Below are 27,658 nucleotides of genomic sequence, written 5' to 3' on the forward strand. Positions count from 1 at the left end.
TGGCAAGGGAACAATAAGAGAACAGCACCACCAAGGCTGGAGACGGAGCAATACTGGAAGAGCATATGGGAGAAGGATGCAACCCATAACGGCAATGCTCAGTGGCTAGAGGATCTGAGGGCAGACCACAGCGACCTCCCTGAACAGGGTCCAGTAACCATCACAGTGGCAGATATCTCCAGTATGAAGAGTTGGACATGTCGGGCCCTGGTGCTGTTGGACAGCACCAGGGCCCGACATGGTTCACGCCTACTGGCTGAAGAAGCTGACTGCACTCCACGGGCGTCTGGCAGCACAAATGAACCAGCTGCTAGTTAACGAGAGACACCCGGAATGGCTAACTGAAGGCCGGACGGTCCTGATCCCCAAGGACCCCAAGAAGGGACCGGTCCCCTCCAACTACCGACCAATAACCTGCCTCAGTACTACATGGAAGCTCCTGTCAGGCATCATATCGGCTAAGATGAACAGGCACATGGGTCAATACATGAGCGGGACACAGAAAGGAATTGGCAAGAATACCAGAGGCGCAAAACACCAGCTACTGGTAGACAGAACAGTCAGCCGAGACTGCAAGACCAGACTGACCAACCTGTGCACTTCCTGGATTGATTACAAGAAGGCCTATGACTCAATGCCCCACAGCTGGATACTGGAATGCCTAGAATTGTACAAGATCAATGGGACCCTAAGAGCCTTCATCAGGAACTCAATGGGGATGTGGCGTACAACACTAGAGGCCAACTCCAAGCCCATAGCACAAGTCACCATCAAGTGCGGGATCTACCAAGGAGATGCTCTGTCCCCACTGCTGTTCTGCATAGGCCTGAACCCCCTCAGTGAGATCATTAACAAGACTGGCTACGGATACCGACTACGGAACGGAGCAGTTGTCAGCCACCTCCTGTACATGGATGACATCAAGCTGTATGCCAAGAGTGAACGAGACATCGATTCACTGATCCACACTACCAGGCTATACAGCAATGACATTGGAATGTCGTTCGGACTGGAGAAGTGTAGTCGGATGGTAACAAAGAGAGGGAAGGTAGTCAGAACTGAGGGGATTGAACTACCAGAAGGCAACATTGCAGACATAGAGGACAGTTACAAGTACTTGGGGATCCCGCAGGCGAATGGGAACCATGAAGAGGCCGCTAGAAAAGCTGCAACCACCAAGTACCTGCAGAGGGTCAGGCAAGTCCTGAGGAGTCAGCTGAATGGTAAGAACAAGATCCGGGCCATCAACACGTACGCCCTGCCCGTGATCAGGTACCCTGCTGGGGTAATAGGCTGGCCAAAGGAGGAGATAGAAGCCACTGACATAAAGACAAGAAAGCTCCTTACCATGCATGTAGGGTTTCACCCCAAGTCCAGCACCCTGAGGCTGTACGCTAAGCGGAAGGAAGGGGGCCGGGGACTGGTGAGTATCAGCACCACAGTCCAGGATGAGACAACGAACATCCAAGAATACATTGGGAAGATGGCCCCAACTGACCGAGTGCTCAGTGAATACCTCAGGCAGCAGAAACCCAAGAAAGGGGAGGGAGACGAGGAACCATCATGGAAGGACAGTGCCCCTGCACGGTATGTACCACCGGCAGATAGAGGAGGTTCCAATACCTTCTTGCTTTTTCTTTGTCCCCCAAAAAAGTTATGTACAAAATGAAGGAGAACAATGCTGGTCCGTACAAAGACAGACTTGATGAAAAGTCAAAGAAAAGATACGAGGAAAAATCAAAAGGAGTGAAAGGGTTAGACCCGTACGAGCACACAGAGTGGACAAAATACGTTAATGTGCTGCCCAACTTTCACCACGCTCATATTTATAATTATACGGTTCTTGGAGTGAGTGCATACACTCGTGAAATTTAGTAACTTCAGGTCACTGCAACAAGCCCAGGTACAGTTTACCGACGGATGGGTACAGGACCTTGAAATGCACCGCGTAGAACGAAAGACCATCGTACCTATCATAAGTTTACCAGTCTCACAAATCGTCTTCATAAATACACATTCGCTAACAGCTTATTAATAGGACCTTTACGCTCAACGGTAATTAATTAGTAGTGGAAATAATTTCTGGTACGCATTACAGAAATGTAGCAGTGACAATAATGCTGTAATCGTACTGGGCAATTGGTGATACAAAAAAACCTGTTTTACCCTGTGAATAAAAGTATGTTTTTGTCAATGTACCATGGTAATAACAGAATCGAAACGCAATATTGTGTCAGGACATTTCACTATTTATGCACAATAAACAAAGGAGCATAGCGCGACAATTTCTGTTCAGTGCCAGACTTGCTTGTAACCTATATCACCAGTTATGTTATGAAAAATGACGTATTAACTACTACAAAACACTGACCTTTGTGGGAATGCTTGGAGCAGACTAACATGTGAGCTGGAGTGTTCTGGGACGTTATATTTGGTCTTTGAATGGCTGCAATCCAGGTCATCCGTCGCCTGTTTGTTACTTCGGAAAGATAGCTCGAACAATTTCTCTTCAACGACGTAATCCGATAACAACCAATCTCTTTACCCGTCGGCTTCCCGTGGCTGTCAGGCGACCGGCTATTGCAGTTAATAATACAACAGCTTCTTGTCATTTTTTGTGTTTCTTTTTATCGCTGTGTGACTGATTTCAATTGAAAGCCTGCGTGCGCTAGTACCTCTTGCCACGAGTTCCCAGAATCCTTTGCGGTTTTACCCCTGAATGACATCACATTTTCAATCTCTATAGCTGTGGGGTGTGGTCGGGAAAGCCAACGCGTCTTAAATAAATCTCCACATCCCTGCACTTATAGAATATGTAGAGAGTGAAGAATCTCTCACCTAGAGAACCACAGTTACAATGTAATCATACGTTACTAGGTGTTTTTATTGTAAATGCTTGCAAATGCTGTGTGACCGTACACATTAAACACTGTGGCACCTAAAGTCCGACATCATCAGACAACGTGCACAAAAAAATGTCTGTTTCTAAAACATTTATTTGCATTTCTTGTTCAAATCTTTAGTACAGTCCGTCCTCTGACAGGAATGCATGAGAAAAAACATGATTGGCTCAAAAACAGTCACATGAACATCATCACTGTCTCTGATGAACGCTCAAAAGTCCCCATCATGGCCCCACCCCTTCATGACCATTCAGGTGGGCTCCTGAACTGTGGACAAGCCCTTCAGAGACAAGTGTAAAAACATGGTATTAAAAAGGCAACAACATGAACAACCCAACACCACCCCTCCCTTAACCCACCTGAAAGGCCACGGCCCTGGAGTGACATCATCATGCCATCATTCAGAAAATATTTAACAGATGTGGTCCAGAAGCGACAAAAACATCACCAGCAGTCAAAATCACTGAAACCAGGTAATCAGAGGAGGGGAGCTATTATTTCCTGTCACCTGATTGGATGAGAGATGTGTGGCTGAGTGCTTTTACAGTGTCGCTGAGGAGCTGCTGCCCCTAATGGTGAACAGAAATATACACAGGTATCTGCAGTATATACAAACAGATCCTCAGAAGGAGACATGTCTCTGATCACCGGCCGTCAGATCAATAAAAACATTCACAGTTTTACTCTGGAGGTTGACTTCACGTTCCACATTTCACATTCTGATTACTTCCTGTTTACAACCCGATTACTTCCTATTTACATGACTGTACTCTGGAAACAAGCTCACATGTCTGAGGCTCAGACATGTCATCTTTGATTTTAATCTGAAACCACCATGTTTTTGGATTCAAATTCACACTTCCCGTGTTTCACATTAAAAGCTTCATGCCATTGCTTCCTTAAAGCTTTTATTCTGAAAAATGTGTTTAACCCTTTCTAAAAAAAAAAAAAAATCCACCAATAATCATTTACATTGTTTAAAAGACAAAAACAGGATTATTTTGGGGGTCTAAATACATTTTGGAAAAAAAAAAATCAGGAAAGTTTTAAGACTTTCAGATTCTCCCCAGCCCCACAACACTTCCTGTTCCTGAAACACAGGTGTGTGTGTGTTCGGAAAACGCTCCCCCTCCCTTCGCTTCTTCTAATGTGACCTTCCAGATGTTTAACTGTGACCTTGAGGTCTTCTTATTGCTGAGATCGCGTGATCTGTAGGTTTCAGACATTTGTACTTCTTGTGGGGATTCTTATTATTATTGATTAGAATTAATAACTATTATTAGAACTCAGAGTTTGTTCACATTCAAAGCAGCTGAACCCACTGTGAGTAGCTCCTGTGAATCATGGATGTTCAGATTATTTATCACTAACCACTGCAAGGCTGAAGAAAAAACCAAAATCAGACTCTCAGGCAGCCTTTTGAACTGTCCCATTTCTCTGGTTTCTGACTGTGTGAAGAGTGGAGGTTTATTCTGAAGTAAATCAGAGACAATGACATCCTCTGGAAGTTTCTATCGTATTAGCCGTCCCATTAACATGCTGAACTATAACCCTAAACTGAACTGAAGCATCATAAAACCCAACAGAATCTCTTCGTTTGCAAAGCCATCCTCACTCGGAGCACAAGTGTGCCTGGTCCCCACAAAGACGCACAAACAGTCTACGATGGCGGGGTCAGAGGGGGCAGCCCCTCGTCGCTGGGCGTAGCCGTATCATCACTGGGCTCCAGACTGTCCTTCAGGCTCACCGTGCTGTCTGAGGGAGGCGGGGTTGACTCAGAATTGGGTGGTGTTAGCTCTGATGAGGGTGGAACTAATTGTGTAGGGGGCGGGGTTTCAGGGGAGGGTTCCTGAGTCCCATTGGCTGTCGGAGGAGGGTTGGGTTCCTGCGAGTGGGTGGTTCCAGTGGGAGGGGGTGGTGCGAATACAGGCTCAACTCGGCGGGGGGTAGAGTTAGAGATGATGCTGTCATTGAGGGACAGCGAAGACTTCTCAACCAAACGCCACTGCATTATGCTGGTGTCCTTCCCGCCCGTCGAGATGAGGTAACTGTCGTCATACAGGAAGGCCACGTTGGTCACATGACTACTGTGGGCGCTGTACTTATGGCTGGGGGCCTGCAGACAAAAACTTTATTAACAGAGCTGATGACACTGACATTTAGAATAGTCACACCCAAACCCTTTTACCTCTAATCAACACTCAGCAATTGATAAGGAACAGCTGGGTGGCTGTAGCTCAGGTACAGCCACCCGGTGGAGCAGGTCAGCTGCTGATCGGAAGGTTAGTTGTTCGATCCCTGCCTTCCCCAGTCTGCATGGGCAAGATACTAACCCCAAGTAGCTCTCTGATGCATCCATCAGAATATGTGTGTGAATGTAGTTAGAAAGCAGTCAGTGTAGAGCAAGTGCTTGTGAGAATGTGTGTGAATGTGGCTTTGAGTACTCCGGGAGAGTAGAAAAGCTATATAGCTATACAAGAATCAGTCCATTTACCATACCCCAATTATCTAATATCCAATGTGTACGAGGGTTCACGTGTGCACTGCAGACCTGCTTTTGGTTTACCTGCTGATTGACCAATCAGCAGGACACTTCTGGAGCGCCAGCTAGTTGAGGTGTTTGTGTCTGACAGGAAGCAGATGTAAGAACAAACAGAGGACACACTGAACAGATTAAACCTCTCGGCTGGCTTGGGAACAACTCTGTGTCCCACCAGAACAGTTAGAGGAGGAGAAGACAGGGAGGTCCTGGGATCTCTGATCAGATGGCTGCTCTCAACTCAGATCTCAGTCTTTGAAACCATCCATCCATCTTCTTCCGCTTATCCGAGGGCCGGGTCACAGGGCAGCAGCCTAAGCAGAGAAGCCCAGGAGACATCCTTGTCAGATGCCCGAACCAACTCAACTGGCTCCTTTTGATGTGGAGGAGCAGCGGCTCTACTCTGAGCCCCTCCCGAATTGCTTAACTCCTCACTCAAAGGGCGAGGCCAGCCACCGTTGGGAGGAAGCTCATTTCCAACAACTGTATCCACGATCTTGTTCTTTCAGTCACTACTCAGATCTCGTGACCATAGGTGAGGGTAGGGACATAGATCAGTAAATTGAGAGCTTCGTGTTTATACTCAGCTCTCTCTTCACCAAGACGGACTGCAGCCACTGCACCAATTCGTCTGTCGATCTCCCGCTCCCTTCACTCGTCACTCGTGAACAAGACCTCGAGATACTCAAACTCCTCCACTCCGGGGCAGTAACTCATCCCTGACCTGGAGTGGGCACTCCACCCTTTTCTGGCTGAGAACCATGGCCTCAGATTTGGAGGTGCCGATACTCATTCACACCGCTTCACACTCGGCTGTGAACCGTTCCAAGGCGAGCTGGAGGCCATCACCTGTTGAAGCCAACAGAACCACATCATCCGCGAAAAGCAGAGATGAGGTTTTGAGGCCACCCAAGTGAAAGCCTTCCGCCATTTGGCTACGCCTAGAAATTCTGTCCATAAAAATTATGACCAGAATCGGTGACAAACGGCAGCTCTGGCGGAGCCCATCACCCAGCAGGATTGACTCCAACTTATTGCTGCCTATGTGTACCAAGCTCCTGCAACCGTTGTATAAGGATTGAATGGCCTGTAGCAATGGGCCAGACACCCCATACTCCAGAAGTACTTCCCACAGGGCACTCCGAGGGACACGGTCGAATGCCTTCTCCAAGTCCACAAAACACATGTAGACTGGTTGGGGAAACGCCAATGCACCCTCGAGTATCCTTGAGAGGATAAAGAGCTGGTCCAGTGTTCTGCGACCAGGACCGAGGAAAACCGCATTGTTCCTCCTGTATTTGAGGTTCGACTAACGGACGGACTTGCCTTTCCAGCACCCTGGCATAGACTTTCCCAGGGAGGCTGAGGAGTTTGATCCTCCTCTAGTTGGAACACACCCTCCGGTCCGCATTTATAAAGTAAGCCTTTGAAACCATTTCAGTTTGACGATTAGCATTTTCAAATGTGTGTTTTTATGTGTGTCACCTTGAAGGTGGAGCATGGGTAGGCGAACAGGTGAACTTTACAGAAGTCGTCAGCCAGAGCGATCACCTTCCTGTTGTGGGACCTGATCAGAGCATTGATGTCGGTGCCGTCTGAACCCTCTGGCCAAACACCTGAGATAGGCAGACAGAATTTCAGAGTTAAGAAAGTTGTCCTGATTCAACAGTCAGGGAAGTATAAACATCTTCAGAATAAACACCCTAACACACACACACACAAATACACACACTCTCCCATTGTACTGACCAAACACATGATATCCCAGGACACAGGTGTAAGTCGCCCAGTCGATGTCTTTACACTCTGAACGATTTCTGATATATTTACAAGCGTTTGGAACGTCCCCTGAAAACAGACATCTGTCACTGTACATCAACAAAATACTGCAGTATTACAGTACTCTGTGATAACAGTACACAGTACTGTAGTGCCAGAGCCTATGATGAGAAGGTACTCACAGTAGAGGATCTCGTAGTCTCCAGAGTTGGACATGATGAAGTTGTTGTCAGGTGACCAGTCCAGGTGGGTGATGTAGCTCGAATGTCCCTGTTGAAACATTTAGTTAACTCATGAACACACCTGAGCACCACCACAAGTGTTTCCAAGTTTAACCCACAGAGGAGCTACATTCAATCTTGTAAAGTGGAATTTGTAGTTAAGGAGAGCAAACACAAGGGCCACTCTTGCTTGTATTGTTGTTGCTCCATGAGCCGCAAAGGAGAGCAAAGTTATGACACACAAAGAGTTAAAGTGAAACATAGTGTTAAAAACAATGAAAAGTTTCACTGTTGTCTGTGCTTGTCATGCTACATTTTATTATCTTTGAAGTGTTTTTACTGCAGTTCTCCCGTTCAGTCGGTCTCTGCTCTTTTCCGGCCCACTTGCAACCAATCAACATTAGGCAGTCGCTTACGTCATCCGCTTTGTCGAACGAACGGTTAGGATCTTGGAGGACTCCTCTCCTCCTCTCTGTCCAACCGAGTGGGACATGGATGGACACGTTTGTGGGACCATAAATCCCGCTTCAGAGACCTCTCCTCTCAGGTTCGCCTCTTATCACAGTAACTTGCACATGTGAAATTAACATCTACCATTAAAGTTACGTTTGGAGGTGAGGTGAGGCTTTCAAACCTAAGAAATCTGAACCAACTGCCAAGCACATAGTACCATTAGGGTTGGGCGATTGGACTAACATATCGGCTATCGACGATATGCTGAGCCCATCGACGTTATTACATGGGCGATTTACAGTGTTGGGAGTACCGGAATACATGTACCGGCATTATGCATTTAAAATACAAAATATGAGTAACTGTATCCCGTTACAGTTACTGTTTAAAAAGGTGGTATTCAGAATACAGTTACTTTGCAGAAATAAATGGATTACACAGCGGTCTTTTCCTGTTTCATATGTTAGGCTATGGTCTTTCTATTATTGGTAATTCCACACCGGTGGAAACCCAAACAAAACACACATTAAGAGGCTGTAATGTCTGTGTCTCAATCTCGCGGCCCATGGTGGCGCTGTCACTTGGTGTTCGCTCGCTCTGCGGTAGAGTATCACTTCCTGTTCCTGCTCAAACACAGTGGTGTTTCTGAGTAGCTTATTTGCTTAGCAATTTAATTAACAACTTTTAAATACATTCTTTTTCATAGTATAATCTTCACGTGCTTCATCCGAAGCACACTTTCTGTGTACTCACTACCTAATTTATAGCCAAAGTATTCACTCACTGTCTCTGTACTGTTTCGCTAGCTTAGCTTAGCTTAGCTCGTAGCCGACTCGTTAGCACCATGGCTACTTCACCTGTCCCTCCTGCACTTTCTTGCTCATTGTGTCAGATGTTTAGTTACTCCTCGGCCTCCTTTAGCAGTAATGATATCTGTAACAAATGTAGCATATTTGCAGCTCTGGAGGCCAGGATTACTGAATTGGAGACTCGGCTTCGCACCCTTCATTCACCCATAGCTAGCCAGGCCCCTGTAGCTGGTGCAGCCAAAGATAGCGTAGGCCCCGCTAGCTGTTCCCCGGCAGACCCCAAGCAGCTGGGGAAAGAGGGCGGCTGGGTCACGGTGAGGAAGAAGCAAAGTCCTAAACAGAAGCCCCGGGTACACCACCAACCCGTTCATGTGTCTAACCGTTTTTCCCCACTCGGCGACACACCCGCCGGGGGTCAAACTCTGGTAATTGGCGATTCTGTTCTCAGACATGTGAAGCTAGAGACACCGGCAACCATAGTCAATTGTCTTCCAGGGGCCAGAGCAGGCGACATTGAAGGAAATTTAAAACTGCTGGCTAAGGGTAAACGTAAATTCAGTAAGATCATAATTCACGTCGGCAGTAATGACACCCGGTTACGCCAATCGGAGGTCACTAAAATCAATATTGAATCGGTGTGTAACTTTGCCAAAACAATGTCGGACTCTGTAGTTTTCTCTGGTCCCCTCCCCATTCAGACCAGGAGTGACATGTTTAGCCGCATGTTCTCCTTAAATTGCTGGCTGTCTGAGTGGTGTCCCAGAAACGATGTGGGCTTCATAGATAATTGGCAAACCTTCTGGAGGAAACCTGGTCTTGTTAGGAGAGACGGCATCCATCCCACTTTGGATGGAGCAGCTCTCATTTCTAGAAATATGGACACATTTATTAAACCCCCCAAAATATGACTATCCAGAGTTGGGACCAGGAAGCAGAGTTGCAGTCTTACACGCCTCTCTGCAGCTTCTCTCCTCCTGCTACCCCCCCAAAAACCCATCTCCATAGAGACTGTGTCAGCTCCCAAACAGACAAAAAACAAACTAAAAACCAGCAACAAACAACTTAAACATAAACAATTACAAAGAAAGAACAATAAAGTATCCACATCTGAACCAAAGAGTAAAACGGTGAAATCTGGATTATTAAATATTAGGTCTCTCTCCTCCAAGTCTCTGTTAGTACATGACTTAATAATTGATCAACAAATTGATTTACTCTGCCTTACAGAAACCTGGTTGCAGCAGGATGATTATGTTAGTTTAAATGAATCAACACCCCCGAGTCATTCTAACTACCAGAAACCTCGAAGCACAGGCCGAGGGGGTGGTGTGGCAGCAATTTTTCACACCAGCCTATTAATTAATGAAAGACCAAGACAGACTTAATTCATTTGAAAGCCTGATGCTTAGCCTCGTCCACCCCAGCTGTAAAACTCAGAAACCAGTCTTACTTGTTATCATCTATCATCCACCTGGGCCTTACACAGAGTTTGTCTGATTTCTCAGACTTTATATCTAATTTAGTTCTGAGCTCAGATAAAATAATTATTGTGGGTGATTTTAACATCCGTGTAGATGCTAAAAATGACAGCCTCAACATGGCATTTAATCTGTTATTAGACTCAATTGGTTTCTCTCAAAATGTAAAAGAACCCACCCACCACTTTAATCACACTCTAGATCTTGTTTTAACATATGGCATAGAAACTGAACATTTAACAGTGTTTCCTGAAAACCCTCTCCTGTCTGATCATTTCCTGATAACATTTACAATAATTGATTACACAGCGGTGGAGAGTAGACTTTATCAAAGTAGATGTCTTTCTGAAAGCGCTGTAACTAAGTTTAAGAATATAATCCACCCACTGTTATCATCTTCAATGCCCTGTACCAACATAGAGCAGAGCAGCTATCTGAACGCTACTCCAACAGAGGTCGATCATCTTGTTAATAATTTCACCTCCTCACCACGTACGACTCTGGATACTGTAGCTCCTGTGAAAACTAAGGTCTCTAATCAGAAGTACCTGACTCTGTGGTATAATTCTCAAACACGTACCCTAAAGCAGATGACTCGTAATCTGGAGAGGAAATGGCGTGTCACAAATTTAGAGGATCATCATTTAGCCTGGAGAAATAGTTTGCTGCTTTATAAGAAAGCCCTCCGCAAAGCCAGAACATCTTACTATTCATCACTGATTGAAGAAAATAAGAACAACCCCAGGTTTCTCTTCAGCACTGTAGCCAGTCTGACAAAAAGTCAGAGCTCTTTTGAGCCAACAATCCCTTTAACGTTAACTAGTAATGACTTCATGAACTTCTTCACAAATAAAATTTTTATCATTAGAGAAAAAATTACCAATAATCATCCCACAGATGTAATATTATCTACAGCTACTCTTAGTACCATTGATGTTAAGTTAGACTCTTTTTCTCTAATTGATCTTTCTGAGTTAACTTCAATAATTACTTCCTCCAAACCATCAACGTGTCTTTTAGACCCCATTCCTACAAAACTGCTCAAAGAAGTCCTGCCATTAATTAATTCTTCGATCTTAAATATGATCAACCTATCTCTAATGATCGGCTATGTACCACAGGCCTTCAAGCTGGCTGTAGTTAAACCTTTACTCAAAAAGCCATCTCTAGACCCAGCAGTCTTAGCTAATTATATGCCAATCTCCAACCTTCCTTTCATATCAAAAATCCTTGAAAGAGTAGCTGTCAAACAGCTAACAGATCATCTGCAGAGGAATGGTTTATTTGAAGAGTTTCAGTCAGGTTTCAGAGCTCATCACAGCACAGAAACAGCTTTAGTGAAGGTTACAAATGATCTTCTTATGGCCTCTGACAGTGGACTCATCTCTGTGCTTGTCCTGCTAGACCTTAGTGCAGCATTCGATACTGTCGACCATAATATCCTATTAGAGCGATTAGAACATGCTGTAGGTATTACAGGTACTGTGCTGCAGTGGTTTGTATCATATCTATCTAATAGACTCCAATTTGTTCATGTAAATGGAGAGTCCTCTTCACACACTGAGGTTAATTATGGAGTTCCACAGGGTTCAGTGCTAGGACCAATTCTGTTTACATTATACATGCTTCCCTTAGGCAGTATCATTAGAAGACATAGCATACATTTTCACTGCTATGCAGATGACACCCAGCTCTATCTGTCCATGAAGCCAGATAACACACACCAATTAGTTAAACTGCAGGAATGTCTTAAAGACATAAAGACCTGGATGGCCGCTAACTTTCTGCTTCTTAATTCAGATAAAACTGAGGTTATTGTACTCGGCCCTGAAAGGCCTAGAAATATGGTATCTAACCAGATTCTTACTCTGGATGGCATTACCTTGGCCTCCAGTAACGCTGTGAGGAACCTTGGAGTCATTTTTGACCAGGACATGTCCTTCAATGCACATATTAAACAAATATGTAAGACTGCGTTCTTCCATTTGCGCAACATCTCTAAAATTAGAAATATCCTGTCTCAGAGTGATGCTGAAAAACTAGTTCATGCATTTATTACTTCCAGGCTGGACGACTGCAATTCATTATTATCAGGATGTCCAAAAAACTCACTGAAAAGCCTTCAGCTAATCCAAAATGCTGCAGCAAGAGTACTGACAGGGACTAGAAAGAGAGAGCATATTTCTCCTGTTTTGGCTTCCCTTCATTGGCTTCCTGTTAAATCCAGAATTGAATTCGAAATCCTGCTCCTCACATACAAGGTCTTAAATAATCAGGCCCCATCTTATCTTAATGACCTTGTAGTACCATATCACCCTATTAGAGCACTTCGCTCTCGCTGCAGGCCTACTTGTTGTTCCTAGAGTATTTAAAAGTAGAATGGGAGGGAGCGCCTTCAGTTTTCAGGCCCCTCTTCTGTGGAACCAGCTTCCAGTTTGGATTCAGGAGACAGACACTATCTCTACTTTCAAGATTAGCCTTCAAACTTTCCTTTTTGCTAAAGCATATAGTTAGGGCTGGACCAGGTGACCCTGAATCCTCCCTTAGTTATGCTGCAATAGACATAGGCTGCCGGGGGATTCCCATGATGCATTGAGTTTTTCCTTTCCAGTCACCTTTCTCGCTCACTATGTATTAACAGACCTCTCTGCATTGAATCATATCTGTTATTAACCTCTGTCTCTCTTCCACAGCATGTCTTTTATCCTGTCTTCCTTCTCTCACCCCAACCGGTCGCAGCAGATGGCCGCCCCTCCCTGAGCCTGGTTCTGCCAGGGGTTTCTTCCTGTTAAAAGGGAGTTTTTCCTTCCCACTGTTGCCAAAGTGCTTGCTCATAGGGGGTCATATGATTGTTGGGTTTTTCTCTGTATCTATGAAGTGCCTTGAGGCGACTTATGTTGTGATTTGGCGCTATATAAATAAAATTGAATTGAATTGAAATTGAATGTCACCTCTACTTGCAGCCCGCATAATGACGTAAAGAGATATTTTTAAAAATTATTTAATATGAAGGCAATAGGCAGAGTGTTACAGGCATAGCCCTAAAGAATGTAGCCATATGGACAGTGTAGTCCAGTTGTAAGTATTAAGACACTGCAAAAAGTGCAGCCTTACCTAATGTCCACCTACTGTTACTCATTTATATTAAGATTTAAACATCTAGTTGGTGTTGGTATGGAGAGTAACCTTCAGTAATAGTAATGAATCACACAGCAATAGTACATTCATGTAGCTGTAAAAAGATGATAATATATTAAGTAATCCAAAGTATTCAGAATACGTTACTCTCATTGAGTAACATAACGGAATGCATTACAAAATACATTTTGGGGCATGTAATCTGTAGTGGAATACATTTTAAAAGTAACCTTCCCAGCACTGGCGATTTATTCGTTTGCCCATGAGTAAATTTGATAATAATAATGGAGCGAATAGAAGCAGTCAAAAGAAAGAAAAAAAGATAATAGAGCTCTTTTAACAGCACCCTCTTTCATTTGAGAGCAAATGCCCCCTCCTCAGAGAGCGCCCAAAAGCTTGTTGATGGAGCTGCAGAAGCTGGTGATAGCCTAGCATACTCAGCCGGATGGTGGACACGGACATCCTCATGCAAGTTAGTCAGGTTTGAGTACTTTGCTCGCATTTTACATCCGCACAAGTGGCACACCGCTTTGGTTACATTCTTAGGTTTACCTCTTTCATCCCAAATTGGTGACTTTTTTTATTTATTTATTTTTAGCGCTGTTAGCGTTAACATGCTGTCATCACGACAATTAACCCATCTGGAGTGCAGACTCAGTCAAAATCTCTGAAATGTCTCGCATTTTGGGTAGTTTGTCCAAAGTTTGTTCATTCTGCACTCCAGATGGGTTGAGCAGGTTAAAAATGTTAAAATTTCTGTGTTGTAAACGCGCAAATCAGTCCGTGCATGATTACAGTCGCCCATCGTTGATTATTGAACTGATGATTGTCGTTTGTAAAATTTTTATATATTGCCCAACCCTAAGTACCACGCCCATGGCTCTGGTACATTGCACAAAGTGGATGGAATACAGAAGGACGACAGCCTTCTTCGACTTTTCCTCAAATGAAGTTGAAGCTTGGACATAGCCGTGTGTTCTAGCAGAACAATGATCACAAACACACATCAGAAGTGATTTTGGACAAAGCAGGCTAACATTAAGCTTCTGGAATGGCCTTCCTAAAGTCTGCCCTCAGCACTAGAATATTTGTAAACTATGCTTACAAGCTGGGTCTGTGCTAAGAAACCAACCAAAACAAGCGTTACCAATTCTGCCAAGACGAGCAGCCTAATATCAGTGAGAAAAACGCCCGAAGCTTGTTAACTGATACCAAAACGTTTCGTTACTTATCCAAGTAATTCACCTGCATGATGAACCAATATTTCTCCCACTGAAAACACAATGTCCAGATGAACAGATTTAACTTTTTGGGGCAAACTGAACAAACTAACGGATGCAACAGGGGCAGACAGGTGTTCACTAAGCTGCAATTGGTTTTTTGACTCACCGTGCACTTTCCGTATCGGCTGTATTTGCGTCCTTGTTCAGAGACGTTGTAAAGGTAAATAAAGTTATCGTGAGATCCGACAGCCAGCATGCTTCCATCTGCAGAGAGAGATAGAGAGGTGCAAGCTGAGATTTGTAGTTCTCTCATAACACCGTTATGATCTTCAGTTTAATGAGTGTCCATGTTCAGGGGCTGCGTCCTGTGGCTGACACCGCATACAAGGTGGAGCTCTGTACAGCATCACAAACATCTGCTCTTGTCACCTAGCAACCACATCAATGACAGCCTACATTCTCAGAAATCTCTTAAATTTATTTACTACTGGAAGCCGTTACACAGTAACATGATATCACACCAAGAGGGCTGCCCATTGTTAGCGAACAGATAAAGATGCTCCGAGGTCAGCCGAAAGCTGGCGACCTCCAGACATCTGTTAGGCACATAGCGTGTTCCAGCCACAGCCCGTGAACAACGTAGCTCCACCCACCAATGGAGAAGCGCATCACTGACAGCTGCTCGTTCCCATCGGTGTGAATCCCCACCAGGTCGTTGGTTTCAGCATCCAGAACGTACCACCTGACAGGGACCAGAGGTCAGAGGTCAGACATACAAGGAAAGGATCTTTGAGTTCAGGTAGAAAAAAAACAAAACTCTGTACTGACTTTCCTGATCGCGTTCCTATGGCGACCACAGCGCCACTTGGATGGAAGTCTGCACAGTGTCCGTGTTCCTGAGGAGGAGAAACATGCGATCACCAATGACCAATCGATAAATAATCAATAAATTGCCTCCCCGTCACCACGCACCTTTTCATCCAGCGTGCGACTCCACAGCAGACTGTGATCGCTCGAGTTCCAGAGGCAGACGAGCCGGTCCTGAGCGCATGTCAGAAACAGGTCTTTGGACGGGTGAGCCGCCAAACCCCACAGCTCGTCTGTGTGGCCCTGAACACATCACAACACAGAGGTACTGAAGTTTTCTGGTCAGTGACGCCATGCGATCATGTGACCTCCTGGTCTGTCGTCACTTCCCGGAGGCGTTTTACTCACCTGGACCTCAACCAGGAAGCCATCGTTGAAAGTTCCTCTCAGGATGAAGTTACGCGACGTCCCGACCAGAAACTCGTCCCCCTTCCCCTCAGACACTGCTCTGATGGTTCCATATTGATCTGGGACCTGTGGGGATCAAACGCGTAGCCTCAGTCACATGGTTGACACTTTAGATTTGTGGAGATTGACGGCCGAGATGATGTCATCACAGCTGAGTTTCATTGAGGTGTGCATGTGTGCTGCGAGACCTCGATCTCACGGTGACGTTGCAGTTCGTGGTCCCACAGGATGATTTTTTGGTCCTTTTTTCCTCCAGTCAGCAGCATGCCGCTCCTCATCCCACACATACAGAAAACACTTCCCTCGTGACCATCGACATGATGAAGTATCCGAAAGGCTGCGTAGACAGACACACACACACACACAGAGGTGAGTTATCAAACAAAAAAATAAGCTTTGATTAAAGGATTTTTTTTTTTTTAACTCTGAAAGTTGAAACAGGACGTGGCTGTTCCTAAATCTGAGAAACGCATCGTTCGTCTGTGACACGTCCTCTGGGGGTCACGTGACTAAGTGTTTAAAGCACAAAAGTGACCTCTGAATGAACAGAAAAGTTATGTTTCAGCCGTGACCACGTCACGCACCTCAAATGTTTTCCCACATTTATTAATCTGAAACTCTGATCATGTGCGATGTCACGTCCAATCATGTTTAAGGCGTCCCGACACAGATTTCTGCTCAGGGACTTTTCTGGACTTCCCCATGTCCTCACTGCTCCCATGGAAGTGCAAGCGGTACATGTTGGTTCTTCATGTTTACACAGGAAGTCAGAAAGTATGTTGCTGCTGATGTTCCTACAGGAAGCACCAACGTGTAACGTTCATGTAGATGAAAACAAACTGCTTTAAATAGGTTTAGTTCCTGCACTCTTTTTACAGAGCAGCTCACAAAACAACCAGCGGGAGGCAGCAGATCATAATGAAAACACTTCCTGTTCCTGCAGATTTCCTCCAAAAACCAAGTTTCCTGTTGCTTGTATGCACCAACGTGCTGCCGAGGGGTAAAAATCCATCTCCACTTTCACTGTCTTTTGTCCCCTTCTCAGAAAAAAAGCGCTCAGAGTAGAATTTCAGTAGAAAATCGTTTAATCCCTGGCATCATGTCTCTAAAAACCAGTTTAACAACATGACAAAAACCATTACTGAAACTGGGCCAACACACACAACCTGTTGTTGTTCTGTGGTTTTTCTGTAGTCGGTTGCTTACAGGACTCTGGAGCTGCTGGTTCTGGTCGGTTTAAATCAAACTCTTCACTCTGACATTTTCTGTGACCTTAAAATCAGCGAGACTGTCATTTGCTTTAGCATCGAACTCTGAAGCTGTAAAACCTGTCGGGATCCGTCTCGTGCAGGGAAACGCTTCAGGGCGGATACCAATGCAAACTCATTAAACAGACCGAGCTTATTTCATTAACAAGGCGAATGCCGTTTTACTCAGGATGAAAATATGCACGTCGTTTCCCTCACAGCGTCTCGGCTTGTTTGTTTCTCTGCTCTGCGGCTGCCCCGTGGCACACACCTGCACGATCTTTCTGCAAAACACTGTGAACAACCCCAACCCAATACCTCGAGGCCCCTTCCCGGCCGGGTTCTCCGTGGCGCTCCTGGTCCAGACCAGCAGCCTACCCCCAGAATCTCCAGTGACGATGTCTCCGGTACTCAGAAACGCCAGGCACTGGATGAACTTTGGCTTTTCGTATTTCTAGAAAACAGGAGAAAGCAGGAGAGGAGTGTTGGAGTGAGTTCAAAGAAGGACCCGGGCTTCCTCTAAAGACAAAAAGCTGAGAAAAATCTTTGATTTAAATCAAGTAAAAAGTGTGTAGGTGCAAGTTTAATAAGCTCGATGTTTCTGCTGTGTTTTCATGGATAGATGCTTTTGTGTTTTGTGGACTCAGCAGCTGTTTCAGGGGATCTGCTGCAGAAATACCACCTTCATATCATCTGTTTAATTCTGTGATAAAGGGTTTTCTTTCTGTCCTCAGCCGGGTGGAGCTTCCTGTTCTCCTGTAGATTTTTACTGATTTTTCCACTAAGAGCAAACAGAAGAAGCGTTCACCATGATCACTTTTTTGACTCCTTTCACTTCATCTGCTGCAGAATCTGTTTATCAGCTCACTGGAATTACGTCACCGAAAGTGAAACCAGCAGAGAAACAGGGGTCCGACTTTTCACACCCGGGGGTCCGTCTGTCTTTGCTCCAGATCCAAACATTTAATCACGTACTCACTTCCTGTCGTCACGTACAGCTCGTTCAGCTCAGCAGGCAGCATCACCAGCTCGTGGTTGTATGCCTCTGACTACACGCTGCTTACAGTTTCCCTCTATCACGCTCCAGATTCACCTTTAACCTCTGCAATGACAACTGTTGTATTTTATCCATCGAGTGAGGCGCGTGTGACATTTTGCCATCGCTGGAAAATAAAATCTTAAGTTATGGTCAAAGAAGTGAATTAGTGAGGTCACAGAGACTTCTGAATCCAAACTGGCACAACCACGCCGAACAACCATCACTGCTTAAACTGCTGTGTTTTCAGCCCCTGCTGGGCGTCACTACACAAACCCCGCCTCTAATCAGCTCGGAGCTCCTTCAGCCTCTCTGCGTCTACACCGCATCTTCTCTGCTGTGTAACCACAGAAAGCTGAGGGTTCTTACTGGAACAAAAAACGAAACACTTTTAGTGCAGCTTCAGTTTAAGATCAGAGACCAACAGGTATGAAACCACTGCTTGCTGTCCATTCAGATCACCTGTACCCACCGTTTATTGTTTATTGGGGCGATCGTGGCTCAAGATCGTCTTGTAATCAGAAGGTTGCCGGTTCGAGCCCCGGCCCCGTTGTGTCCTTGGGCAAGACACTTCACCCGTTGCCTACTGGTGGTGGTCAGAGGGCCCGGTGGCGCCAGTGTCCGGCAGCCTCGCCTCTGTCAGTGCGCCCCAGGGTGGCTGTGGCTACAATGTAGCTGCCATCACCAGTGTGTGAATGGGTGTGTGACTGGATGTGTAAAGCGCTTTGGGGTCCTTAGGACCAAGTAAAGCGCGTAAAGCAAATACAGGCCATTTACCATATTGTGTTGGTAATAATAATAATAGTAATAATAACTTTATTTATAAAGAGCTTTCAAAGTTCTGTACAGCTATTTGAAAATAAAAAGGTAGATAAATCGACACATAGCAATTAAAGTTAAAAAGATAAGAATTTAAAAAACGAAATGGGACAGAATTAAGACATGTAGGAAAGGGTGAACAAGTGGGTCTTCAGAGCATGCCTGCCTAATATCTTGAGGGAGGTTGTTCCACAAAAACGGGGCACAAAAAGAAAACGCACACTCTCCAATTGTTTTTTCCTGGCCCTAGGAACCTTTAGAAGGCCAGAGTCCTGAGATCGGGGATGGAACATAAAGATGTAAAAGGTCGGAGAGGTATGAAGGTGCCACACTATTTAAAGCCTTGTAGGTGAGCAGCAGGACCTTAAAATCTGCTCGTAGTTAATGAAGAGATCTCAGTACAGGGGTACAGTTTTCGTTAAAATGCGAGCAGCTGCATTTTGCACCATCTGTAAACCTCTAAAACTTTTCTTTGGTAGCCCAGAAAGGAGAGCGTTACAATAATTGGCGATGTTCCTCAAATTATCTTTGTTATCTCTTTTACATGAGACTCGAAGGAGAGCACCATGTCGAACCACACACCCAAGTTTTTAAATCTTGTCCCTGCAATTTATGACATAGTCGTCAATTTTCAAGATGAAATTTTAGGACACTTATTGACATTTTTGTGGTCCAGTGACCATCAACTCTGTCTTATCAGTATTTAGAAGCAGGAAGTTATCTGATAACCCGAACTTAATTGCAGATAGACAAGATTCTAATTTAGACACCTCAGCACAATGCAAATATTTTTCTTGTAAAACAAAGTGGGGCCTAGCAAAAAAGGTTTGGGAACCACTGGGTTAAAGGAACATAAAGCTGCAGGTAACAATGCGTAACAATGAAAGGTTACATTAAAAGAACACCAAGAGGCAGCAGACACAGAGAATACAGCAATGGTCCAAGTACGGAGCCCTGAGGCACCCCATGGCTCACTGCACAGGTCTCAGAGAGAACTAACAGTCTGACATCTCCCAGACAGGTAGGTTCTCAGCCATGATAAAACATTTCCTGTGACTCCAATAAAATTTTCCAGCCTATCCAATAAAATAGATTGATCCACAGTGTCAAACACAGCACTTAGATAAACATTGCAGAACCAAGAGACGGCGTGTCATGACACCCAGCGTCATCGGTGTGGCTGATAGCGCAGGCATCAGGCAAACATCTTTATTTTCATTGTTCTAAAAGCCTTCGTACACGAAACTGGACACGTTCTAGTATTTGCACGTACACCAAGCGCAAGTTTGTATTTTGGTTTTATTTCAAATAGACTTTATTTGGACAGCAGCTGCTAGTACTGACCAAGGCATTTAAATCTGACATACTGTTACAGACCCCCATCTCAGGGTCAGTCTGTCCCATTTAAACCATATGGTGTTAAATACCGACCTCCCCCGGTGCAATCTTCTTCCCCACCATCAAAGCTCAGCACAGCTTGTTTGGCAACAAATTTGATGGGTCTTTTTTTTGTCAATCACAGGTGCCGATCGTGAATCTATGAGTGCTTAATCAGTGATGAGCACTGTTACAGTTAAACTGCAGAAACTCACCCCAAAGATTCCCTGTTTACGAGCAAGCGCGTTCCCATTCCAGCTCCAGAAAAAGATGTGGGACTTCCCGCAGGTGACGATGGTGTTTTGGTCCGTTGGGTGGAACTCCACAACCAGGACCACATCATTGGTGGTCTGCAAAAACACAGCATTTGAGCACAGGTGGAACACGTTGGAACCGGTAAAAACCAGTGCAGTAACAAAAACGTGGGCTCACCTTGATCTCTGCTATCTTTGACTCCTTTTTCCAATCCCAGACTGTTAACATGTGGTCGTTACTGTCATCAATCACACTCAGGTGCCGACCAGAATCCTGAGAGACACAGCAAGGTTGATGATGCATAGAGCTGCAGGTATGTGAGAACTACAGCTCCCGTGGTGCACCTGGCTGATACTTACAACTTTGGAGAAAGCCAGGGAGCCGACGCCTCGTTCAAACGTTAGCTCACCTATGACGTGGAGCTTGGCCAGACTGACGCTGTCCCAGACATGAACTTGAGCCTGAGAGGGACAGCACCCTTGTCTTAATTGTTTTTATTCATTTATTTAAAAAGTTCTATCCATCAGCAGCTCTCCTGTTAGCCTCGGTTTTCGACTCGTATTTATATTTTCCTTTTGTCTGAAAGTTGACCTTAAAAACGTGGTATGTGTTCTCACCCGTCCATCTTTGTCGACTCCTGCGAGCTGTCCCGTGGCAATCCGGATTTTATCGGGATGGATGGCCAGGCTGACAGAAACAAAAAGAGCAGCTCACTTATCTGTCGCCTCAAACAGCCAATAGGAGAGCAGCAAGTACTACGGAGCTCTTTCTCACCATTTGACGCACTCGCTGTGTCCGAGGTAATGTCTCTGAGTCCGCTCCTCGTAGTTAAACAGAACCACGACCGACGCAATGAAGTAAACAATCTCTCCGGTTGGAAGGAGGTAGATGTTTGCTCTGCAGTCTCTTCCCCGGTAACCGTACCTGCACGAAGTCAAGGAAACACCTGGACAACAGCTGGAGATGTAGTGACATTCACAACAGAGCAGGTGAGGGATGCATGAAGATCTCTGAAGGCCGTGACCTGCTGATGCTTAGACTTTGGTTTTACTGATATACACAGATAACGCTGACCTGCCACACCCGTGGTCTCTCCTGAACTTCCAATACTCTGAATTTTGGCCTGGAATTCTGCATTTAAACACTGAGCTTTTACACATCAGTGTCAGAAAAGTGTTTCACTGCATAACACCTGTTTCATCAAAGCGGCCAATATTTATCACTGCTAAGTGTAAGAGCACTCCCGTGTCCCAGGTGAAGGATACACCCACGCCAGCTTCAGTCTTTCTGGAGGAAGTTCGGTCCGAATGTCGTTGTAGTTCTCCACGTCTGAAGGGATGAACATGGTGATCGGTCGACCACGCATGAACATCTTAATAGCATTCCCCTCTGAAACATTAGACAAACATTCCTCAGACTAGCACAGCAGTCCAACCCCAAAGCATAAATCCCAAACTGCAAAGCTAATCCTGTCAGAGTCTAATGGGTCTAGTTTTTATTGATTTGGCAAATAAATATCGGCATTGAAGCAGATTTGGTTACAGATGTTCTGTCTTTCAGGTGTGACAGTTGTTAGCAGAGGTGAAACAGGCCAAGATCTGAAAGGTGCTGCTGATTTAAGAAGAAAAAAAAAAAAAGCAAGACAGATGAAGAAACTGAGGCTTTAAAGCTGTGCAGGTGAGGCAGCTCGGGCACGCGTTTGTGTGTGCGCACGGTGGGTGATTTGTCTGATTGGGAGTGTGAATAAATTTATTTTATTACTTTTTCACCTTATATGGGGGTAAATGATGTCAGGGAGTCAAACACAGGTATGACATCACCTGAACAGCCTAAAGGAGTAAGAGCAGGTGTGCGAGCGAGACTGGCAGCATCAAGCAGAGTGTGAGAGAGCGAGAGAGAGCTGTGATTGGTGCAGAAACAGGGAGCGCTCATACAGCAGCCGCTAGCACATTAGACCGTTAGCTTGCTCCGACAGATCGTTACGACTTACCAGCTTGGCTGTTTTTCTCTCGAGTTGAGATTTTGGCTGGTTTGAGACAAAGACACGATCACTGAGAAAAACCAACAACAGACAACACAAACAGCAGCAGCACAGCCTCGAAGACAAGAACGCTTTGAAACGTCTCCGAGGCTTTCTGTCCATTTCTACACACGATGATGATGATGAAGATGTGTGTGGTGTTTACCTTGGCTCATGACAGGATCTCTGTGCCTGAAAGAAAACAAAGTCTCACCATCAGTTTGTCAATATAAACACACGAAGGCCTGACAGTCCACAAAACAACGTCTGTACCACGCGCACGCTTTGTGTGTACTGCACATGGGCTATGCGTCTGTACCTCTCTGTGTTCTTCACCACCTTGGCCAGCAGTTTGGAGGTGGACGCAGCTTTCACCAGTTTGTTCCTGTTTTCATCTGAAGTGTCCCAGGTGCTGCTCTGAGAGCGCTCCATCCCTGAGGACCGCTTCACGCTGGGGCCCCTGAACACACACGCACACAGTGAGTATTGCAGTACTAATCGGGGTTCAGCTTGTAAGCAGGAGGAGGAGGAAGAATCTCTGAGTCGTTTGTAGATCTGAAGTTTTATTTTCCTGGATTTTAAATTTAACTTTTGAAGTTTCTCATCTGATTTTTTAGTTTTTTCAATGAATTTCTATGAGACGGCGATCCAGACCAATCAGTCGTCAGAGACCAAACACCTTCTCCTCCAAAGAGCCAGAGGGACAAAGTCAAACATACAACTCGCAGAGAGGTTAGAGCTGGGATACATCAGAAACTCAAGACCCAGGCTGCATGAGGCCTGCAGGAGGAGGAGGAGTTAAAAAGAGGAGGTCCTGGGATAAAGCTGGGATGAGATCACATTAGTAATCATATTAAAACAAGCAGCAGAGACTAAAGAGGAGCCAGGCAGAGTCAAAGGTCACTGCTCCGAAAGACACACAGTCCTTACCACGTCAGAAATCAAAGGTCAGTACTAAGAAGCAGGCTTTGTGGTTATGAATAAAGCTTTGTGAACGCTTTGAGATTAGAAAGCAACAGACACAAAATGAACACCTACTGACCAATCAGATCTCTGGAAACTAGCATCACCTGAAAGATCCCACAGAGCACCGAGGGTCTCTGGGTTTAAGTTCGTCATCTGCACTCAGACAGAAAACTTTTCTACCATTTAAACATAAAAAGCAAACTTAAACTCATCGTGACTTTTTTCTACCTGCTTATTAGTATGGATGTGTGATATGACCAAAATCTCATATCTCAATATAAGACATCTATCATCCCGACAACGATACTTATCACAAAATTTTTACATTTTCTGTAAATTCTGTGAATCTCAGGCAACTCGACTTGCGTGAAGTGTTTTCAGCTATGTGTCGTGTACCTGGAGTCGAGAGTTACATAAGTTGAAACGGCCACAATTTTCTTTGTGAGTATTTATTACACGGCGTGTTCTAAGGTTTATTTTTTAGCACCTGACGGCTCTTTTTAGCTTCTTGTCTGTAAACACTCTGCATATTATTTCACGTAATTCAGTTTATTTTAAAAAATCTCAGCAGGATCTTCAGCTTTATTGTGAAAGGTTTACGTGGAAAATAAACAAGCGGACGGCGGAGCCACGCGATGGTTTTACCGTTGTTGTAACGACAAAGCATAAAAACAGTCGCTAGTCTGTCCGTAGTGTGGTTATATTAAATATAAGAGAACGAGAGAACTTAGAGAAATTCTACAGTGAAAAACAAAACCATGAAAAAATAAACTGTAAACAGTTTATTTTGCGACACCTCGAAACAAACGATAGCGTAATATGAAATTAGAGCTGGGCGATATGAGATTTTTTCATATCACGATATGTTTTTTTCATTTCAGGCGATAACGATATCTATCACGATATAAGCCAAATAACTATATTTGTAAGATTTAAATGTGCCGTTGCTCACAAGTAAAATGTGAAATAATCAGCAGCTTGTTTTTATTTAAATATTTATTTCCCATAATAAGTTCGACAGGGTAGATGTACTTAAGGAACATGAGACTTTTTCAGATAAATAAAGGCAAATATTGCAAACTACACAAAAGGCAGCCACTAAAGCGTTTAAGTTTCAAAATAGAACGAACAAACAAAACAGACTAAATTGTCAATTCCACTTAGAAACAAAATATTAATTCTAAAAATAAATCTTAGTTTGTGTTACAGAAGAACAGACAAAACTGACTAACTTTTGTCAATATCAAATAAACTGAGAACTAAAAGGAAATTCTCAATCTCTCCTTGTTGTATAGCTTAGCTTTTCAAACAGTTTTAACAGTTACTTTAGTCTGACAAAAGCCGAATGACGAATTAGCGCTTCCAGTCAGAGACTGAGGCTACGTCCACACGTACACGGGTATTTTTGAAAACGGAGATTTTCCGTTTTCGTTTTAAAAAATAATCCCGTCCACACATAAAGGCAGAAATGAAGGAAAACGCTGCTATGAACATGCCAAAGCAGCAGGTGGCGCTAGATTCCTAACCGTGAAGAAATGTTGGCCAATCAGAAGTCTAGAAGCCTCGGTGGGAAAAAGTAAACAAAGCTGCGGCATAGAAGCAGAACAGAGTCGTATGTGTGGACGGACAGTAACTGTGTGTATATGTAAGCATTTAAACACTGCAGAGAGTAGAATTAACAGTATTGTAGAAATTCATTTCACCGAAACAATAACGTGGCGCACAGTGTGACGCATGCACCAGTTTATTGTATTTCCAGACTTGCTTTCGGCACAATTTACAGTGCACGCTACTCTGTTTTTTGTCAGACTTGAAATAGCCGAAATACCTTCACACTACGGAACTTCTATGGCTCTTCCGTTCGACAATCTCTCCGGCAGTGGAACCATCATTTGTTTTCTCTTCTGTAACCTTCGGTCACGCTCGGTTGATTTTTCTAGTCGGCACACTCATTTCCTCCATTACGCGCTGGCTCCATTACCCGCTGGCTGCTTCCCAAACAAACACACGTGCGGCTTGGCACTTGTGCTGTACGTAACAAGTCACGCGACGTGACGCTGCGGCTGTGATTGGTTCGGCTCTGCGCTACTTAATTTGGATTGGCTGACCTTTTTTTTTTTTTTTTTAAGAGGACAAGAGCGGCGAGGTCTATCGCGATAGCTTAATTTCTCTATCGAGTAAAAGTTATATCGCGATACATATCGTTATCGTTCTATCGCCCAGCTCTATATGAAATGATAGACGTTTTCATCGAACAGCCCTACTTATTAGCATAAACGTCAAATCAGCTGATCAGCAACACCTGTCCATGCTGGTCAGGTGATTCGAGTTTAGGTGGAGCAGAGCAGGACGGTGTGTCCCGGGAGGCAGGGTTAGTAGCTACGTATAGAGTGACATCGGAACAGTGACGTCACAAGCAGGCAGTGAAGCCAAACCGACAAATCACAAAATGAAACCTTTTAGGAGGGGCGTGGCCTTTACTGCTCTCAGAGGAAACAGGTGGTCTCTGTTGCATCTGGGGAGCGGGAGTGGTTGGGGGTGGGTTGGGGGAAAAGGGGACAGGGGATGGGTTTGTATGGTGAGCGATCTCCTCGTGTTCCTGGATCTCCGCCATCTGAGAACGCTGACCATCCTTCTTGTCTGCACCACTGTGGAAAAACCAGTAGCATGAGAAACAGCCTGCTGAGGTTCTGCTGGTTCCACTACGGTTCTGTTGTAGTTCTACTGATGACAGATCAAACAGGCATTCTATTGAGGTTCTAATCTGGTTCTATTGGTTGTCTGCAGCTGCTCACTGACTCGATCTATCAGCAAGTCTTCAGGTACCTTCAGGTGAACGGGCGCTCTGGAGCAAGCATACAGGTCACGTCATAAACTGTGGTGTGACTAGAGATGGGTACCGGTTAGGGTTAGGGTTAGGCCATAATGGCACCGGATCTGATATAAACGGTAGTAACCAGACCGAAAAGCAGCGCACATTTCGGTGCTTTTTTTCCCCCTGAGATGTCACACACTTTGGATTCTAGCCAATCATTTTACCTTTCCGAGGATAGTAGGCGGGCCCAGGTGTGCGTTCTTTTAGAGCAGAGCTACAGATTAAAAACGCCCAAGGTGAAGCGGTCAAAGTCTGGCTGTACTTCACAGCAAAAGATGCAAACTCAGCAGCCTGCAACAAGTGCTTTAAGCTGATACTGTCAAAGGAGGTAACACCTCAAATCCGATGAAACACCTGGTGACGCATAGCGTTTTTTAAAAGCACCGTATTTGATAGCTTGCTGCGAGACCTCATATCGAGCACATCTACTGTGGGTGGGTTGCCTGTTATCGACCTGGAGTTAGCAACATCCCCCAAAAACCCGAAGAGGAGAGTCCTGGCCCCTAGCCCTGCCAGTGTAGCAGAAATGATGACGGGTGATGATGGCAGCAGCAGCTGTTCTTCTCTGTGTGAGTAGCTTAATGTTGTTCGTGTGTAATTTACGTTGAGTAGGCTAACCACGTTATTACATTAATGCACGTAAGGTGAACTAGCAAACACCGTCGTAGTTACATGCGGCTGTCTTCTTGTTTGATGGCAGGTACTACCTTCACCCTGGCCAAAAAGGCTAAAATGACCAAAGAAAAAGTGGAAAACAGCTAAACATGAGAGGTTTTTGGACAAAGTTTGTGTTTTTTCCATTGTTTAAGCACTGCTTCCAGCCAAGAGTGATACCATATATGCCCCATAGCTGCAGAAAAGGCTAACATTGTTATCGTTTTACAAAAAAGAAAACAGCTGAACATGAGAGGTTTTTGGACAAAGTTTGTGATCTCCATTCAGACCGTTTAAGCACCGTTAAAGCACCGACACTGTTTCAAAAGTACCAATTTGGCACCGGTATCGGATAAAACCTAAACGACACCCATCCCTAGGTGTGACCTGACATAAATCTGTGTTCCTGGCATCCGCTTGCACGTGTTGCGGCGTTTTTACCTCTTGGCGGCAGACGACACAGTCTCCTTCCTGGTGACGGAGGTGGAGTCTCTCTTACGTGCGGATGTGCCTCCGTTGGCAATGCAGGACATGGAGTAGGCTTCACGCAGTGCAGCTCCACCTGCAGGGGGCAGGACATGACACAAGACT

At 44.9% G+C, this 27,658-nt stretch overlaps 1 protein-coding gene across 3 annotated transcripts in view; it reads right to left on the reverse strand.

The window, feature by feature from the left end:
* Positions 1 to 2,976: 2,976 nt before the first annotated feature.
* The window catches only part of eml4 (EMAP like 4), a 29,212-nt gene continuing 4,530 nt past the window's right edge, over positions 2,977 to 27,658 (reverse strand). Inside the window, exons 3-24 of one of the 3 annotated variants that reach the window (XM_080868046.1) lie at positions 27,509 to 27,629; positions 25,995 to 26,186; positions 22,892 to 23,032; positions 22,739 to 22,764; positions 22,543 to 22,578; positions 21,818 to 21,941; positions 21,327 to 21,476; positions 21,170 to 21,239; positions 20,912 to 21,013; positions 20,730 to 20,825; positions 20,513 to 20,647; positions 17,384 to 17,519; positions 16,007 to 16,155; positions 15,759 to 15,884; positions 15,516 to 15,653; positions 15,372 to 15,439; positions 15,197 to 15,285; positions 14,710 to 14,807; positions 7,404 to 7,491; positions 7,192 to 7,290; positions 6,928 to 7,058; positions 2,977 to 5,019 (exon numbers count right to left, since the gene is read on the reverse strand). In XM_080868046.1, coding sequence (XP_080724172.1) covers positions 4,564 to 5,019; positions 6,928 to 7,058; positions 7,192 to 7,290; positions 7,404 to 7,491; positions 14,710 to 14,807; positions 15,197 to 15,285; positions 15,372 to 15,439; positions 15,516 to 15,653; positions 15,759 to 15,884; positions 16,007 to 16,155; positions 17,384 to 17,519; positions 20,513 to 20,647; positions 20,730 to 20,825; positions 20,912 to 21,013; positions 21,170 to 21,239; positions 21,327 to 21,476; positions 21,818 to 21,941; positions 22,543 to 22,578; positions 22,739 to 22,764; positions 22,892 to 23,032; positions 25,995 to 26,186; positions 27,509 to 27,629 — 2,771 coding nt within the window. In that variant the 3' untranslated portion in view covers positions 2,977 to 4,563. The remainder of the gene's footprint in view (positions 5,020 to 6,927; positions 7,059 to 7,191; positions 7,291 to 7,403; positions 7,492 to 14,709; positions 14,808 to 15,196; positions 15,286 to 15,371; positions 15,440 to 15,515; positions 15,654 to 15,758; positions 15,885 to 16,006; positions 16,156 to 17,383; positions 17,520 to 20,512; positions 20,648 to 20,729; positions 20,826 to 20,911; positions 21,014 to 21,169; positions 21,240 to 21,326; positions 21,477 to 21,817; positions 21,942 to 22,542; positions 22,579 to 22,738; positions 22,765 to 22,891; positions 23,033 to 25,994; positions 26,187 to 27,508; positions 27,630 to 27,658) is intronic. The other 2 variants (XM_080868048.1, XM_080868047.1) reach the window with 2 other exon arrangements.

Source organism: Rhamphochromis sp. 'chilingali', assembly GCF_963969265.1.
Source record: "Rhamphochromis sp. 'chilingali' genome assembly, chromosome: 20".
Classification (NCBI taxonomy): Eukaryota; Metazoa; Chordata; class Actinopteri; order Cichliformes; family Cichlidae; genus Rhamphochromis; species Rhamphochromis sp. 'chilingali'.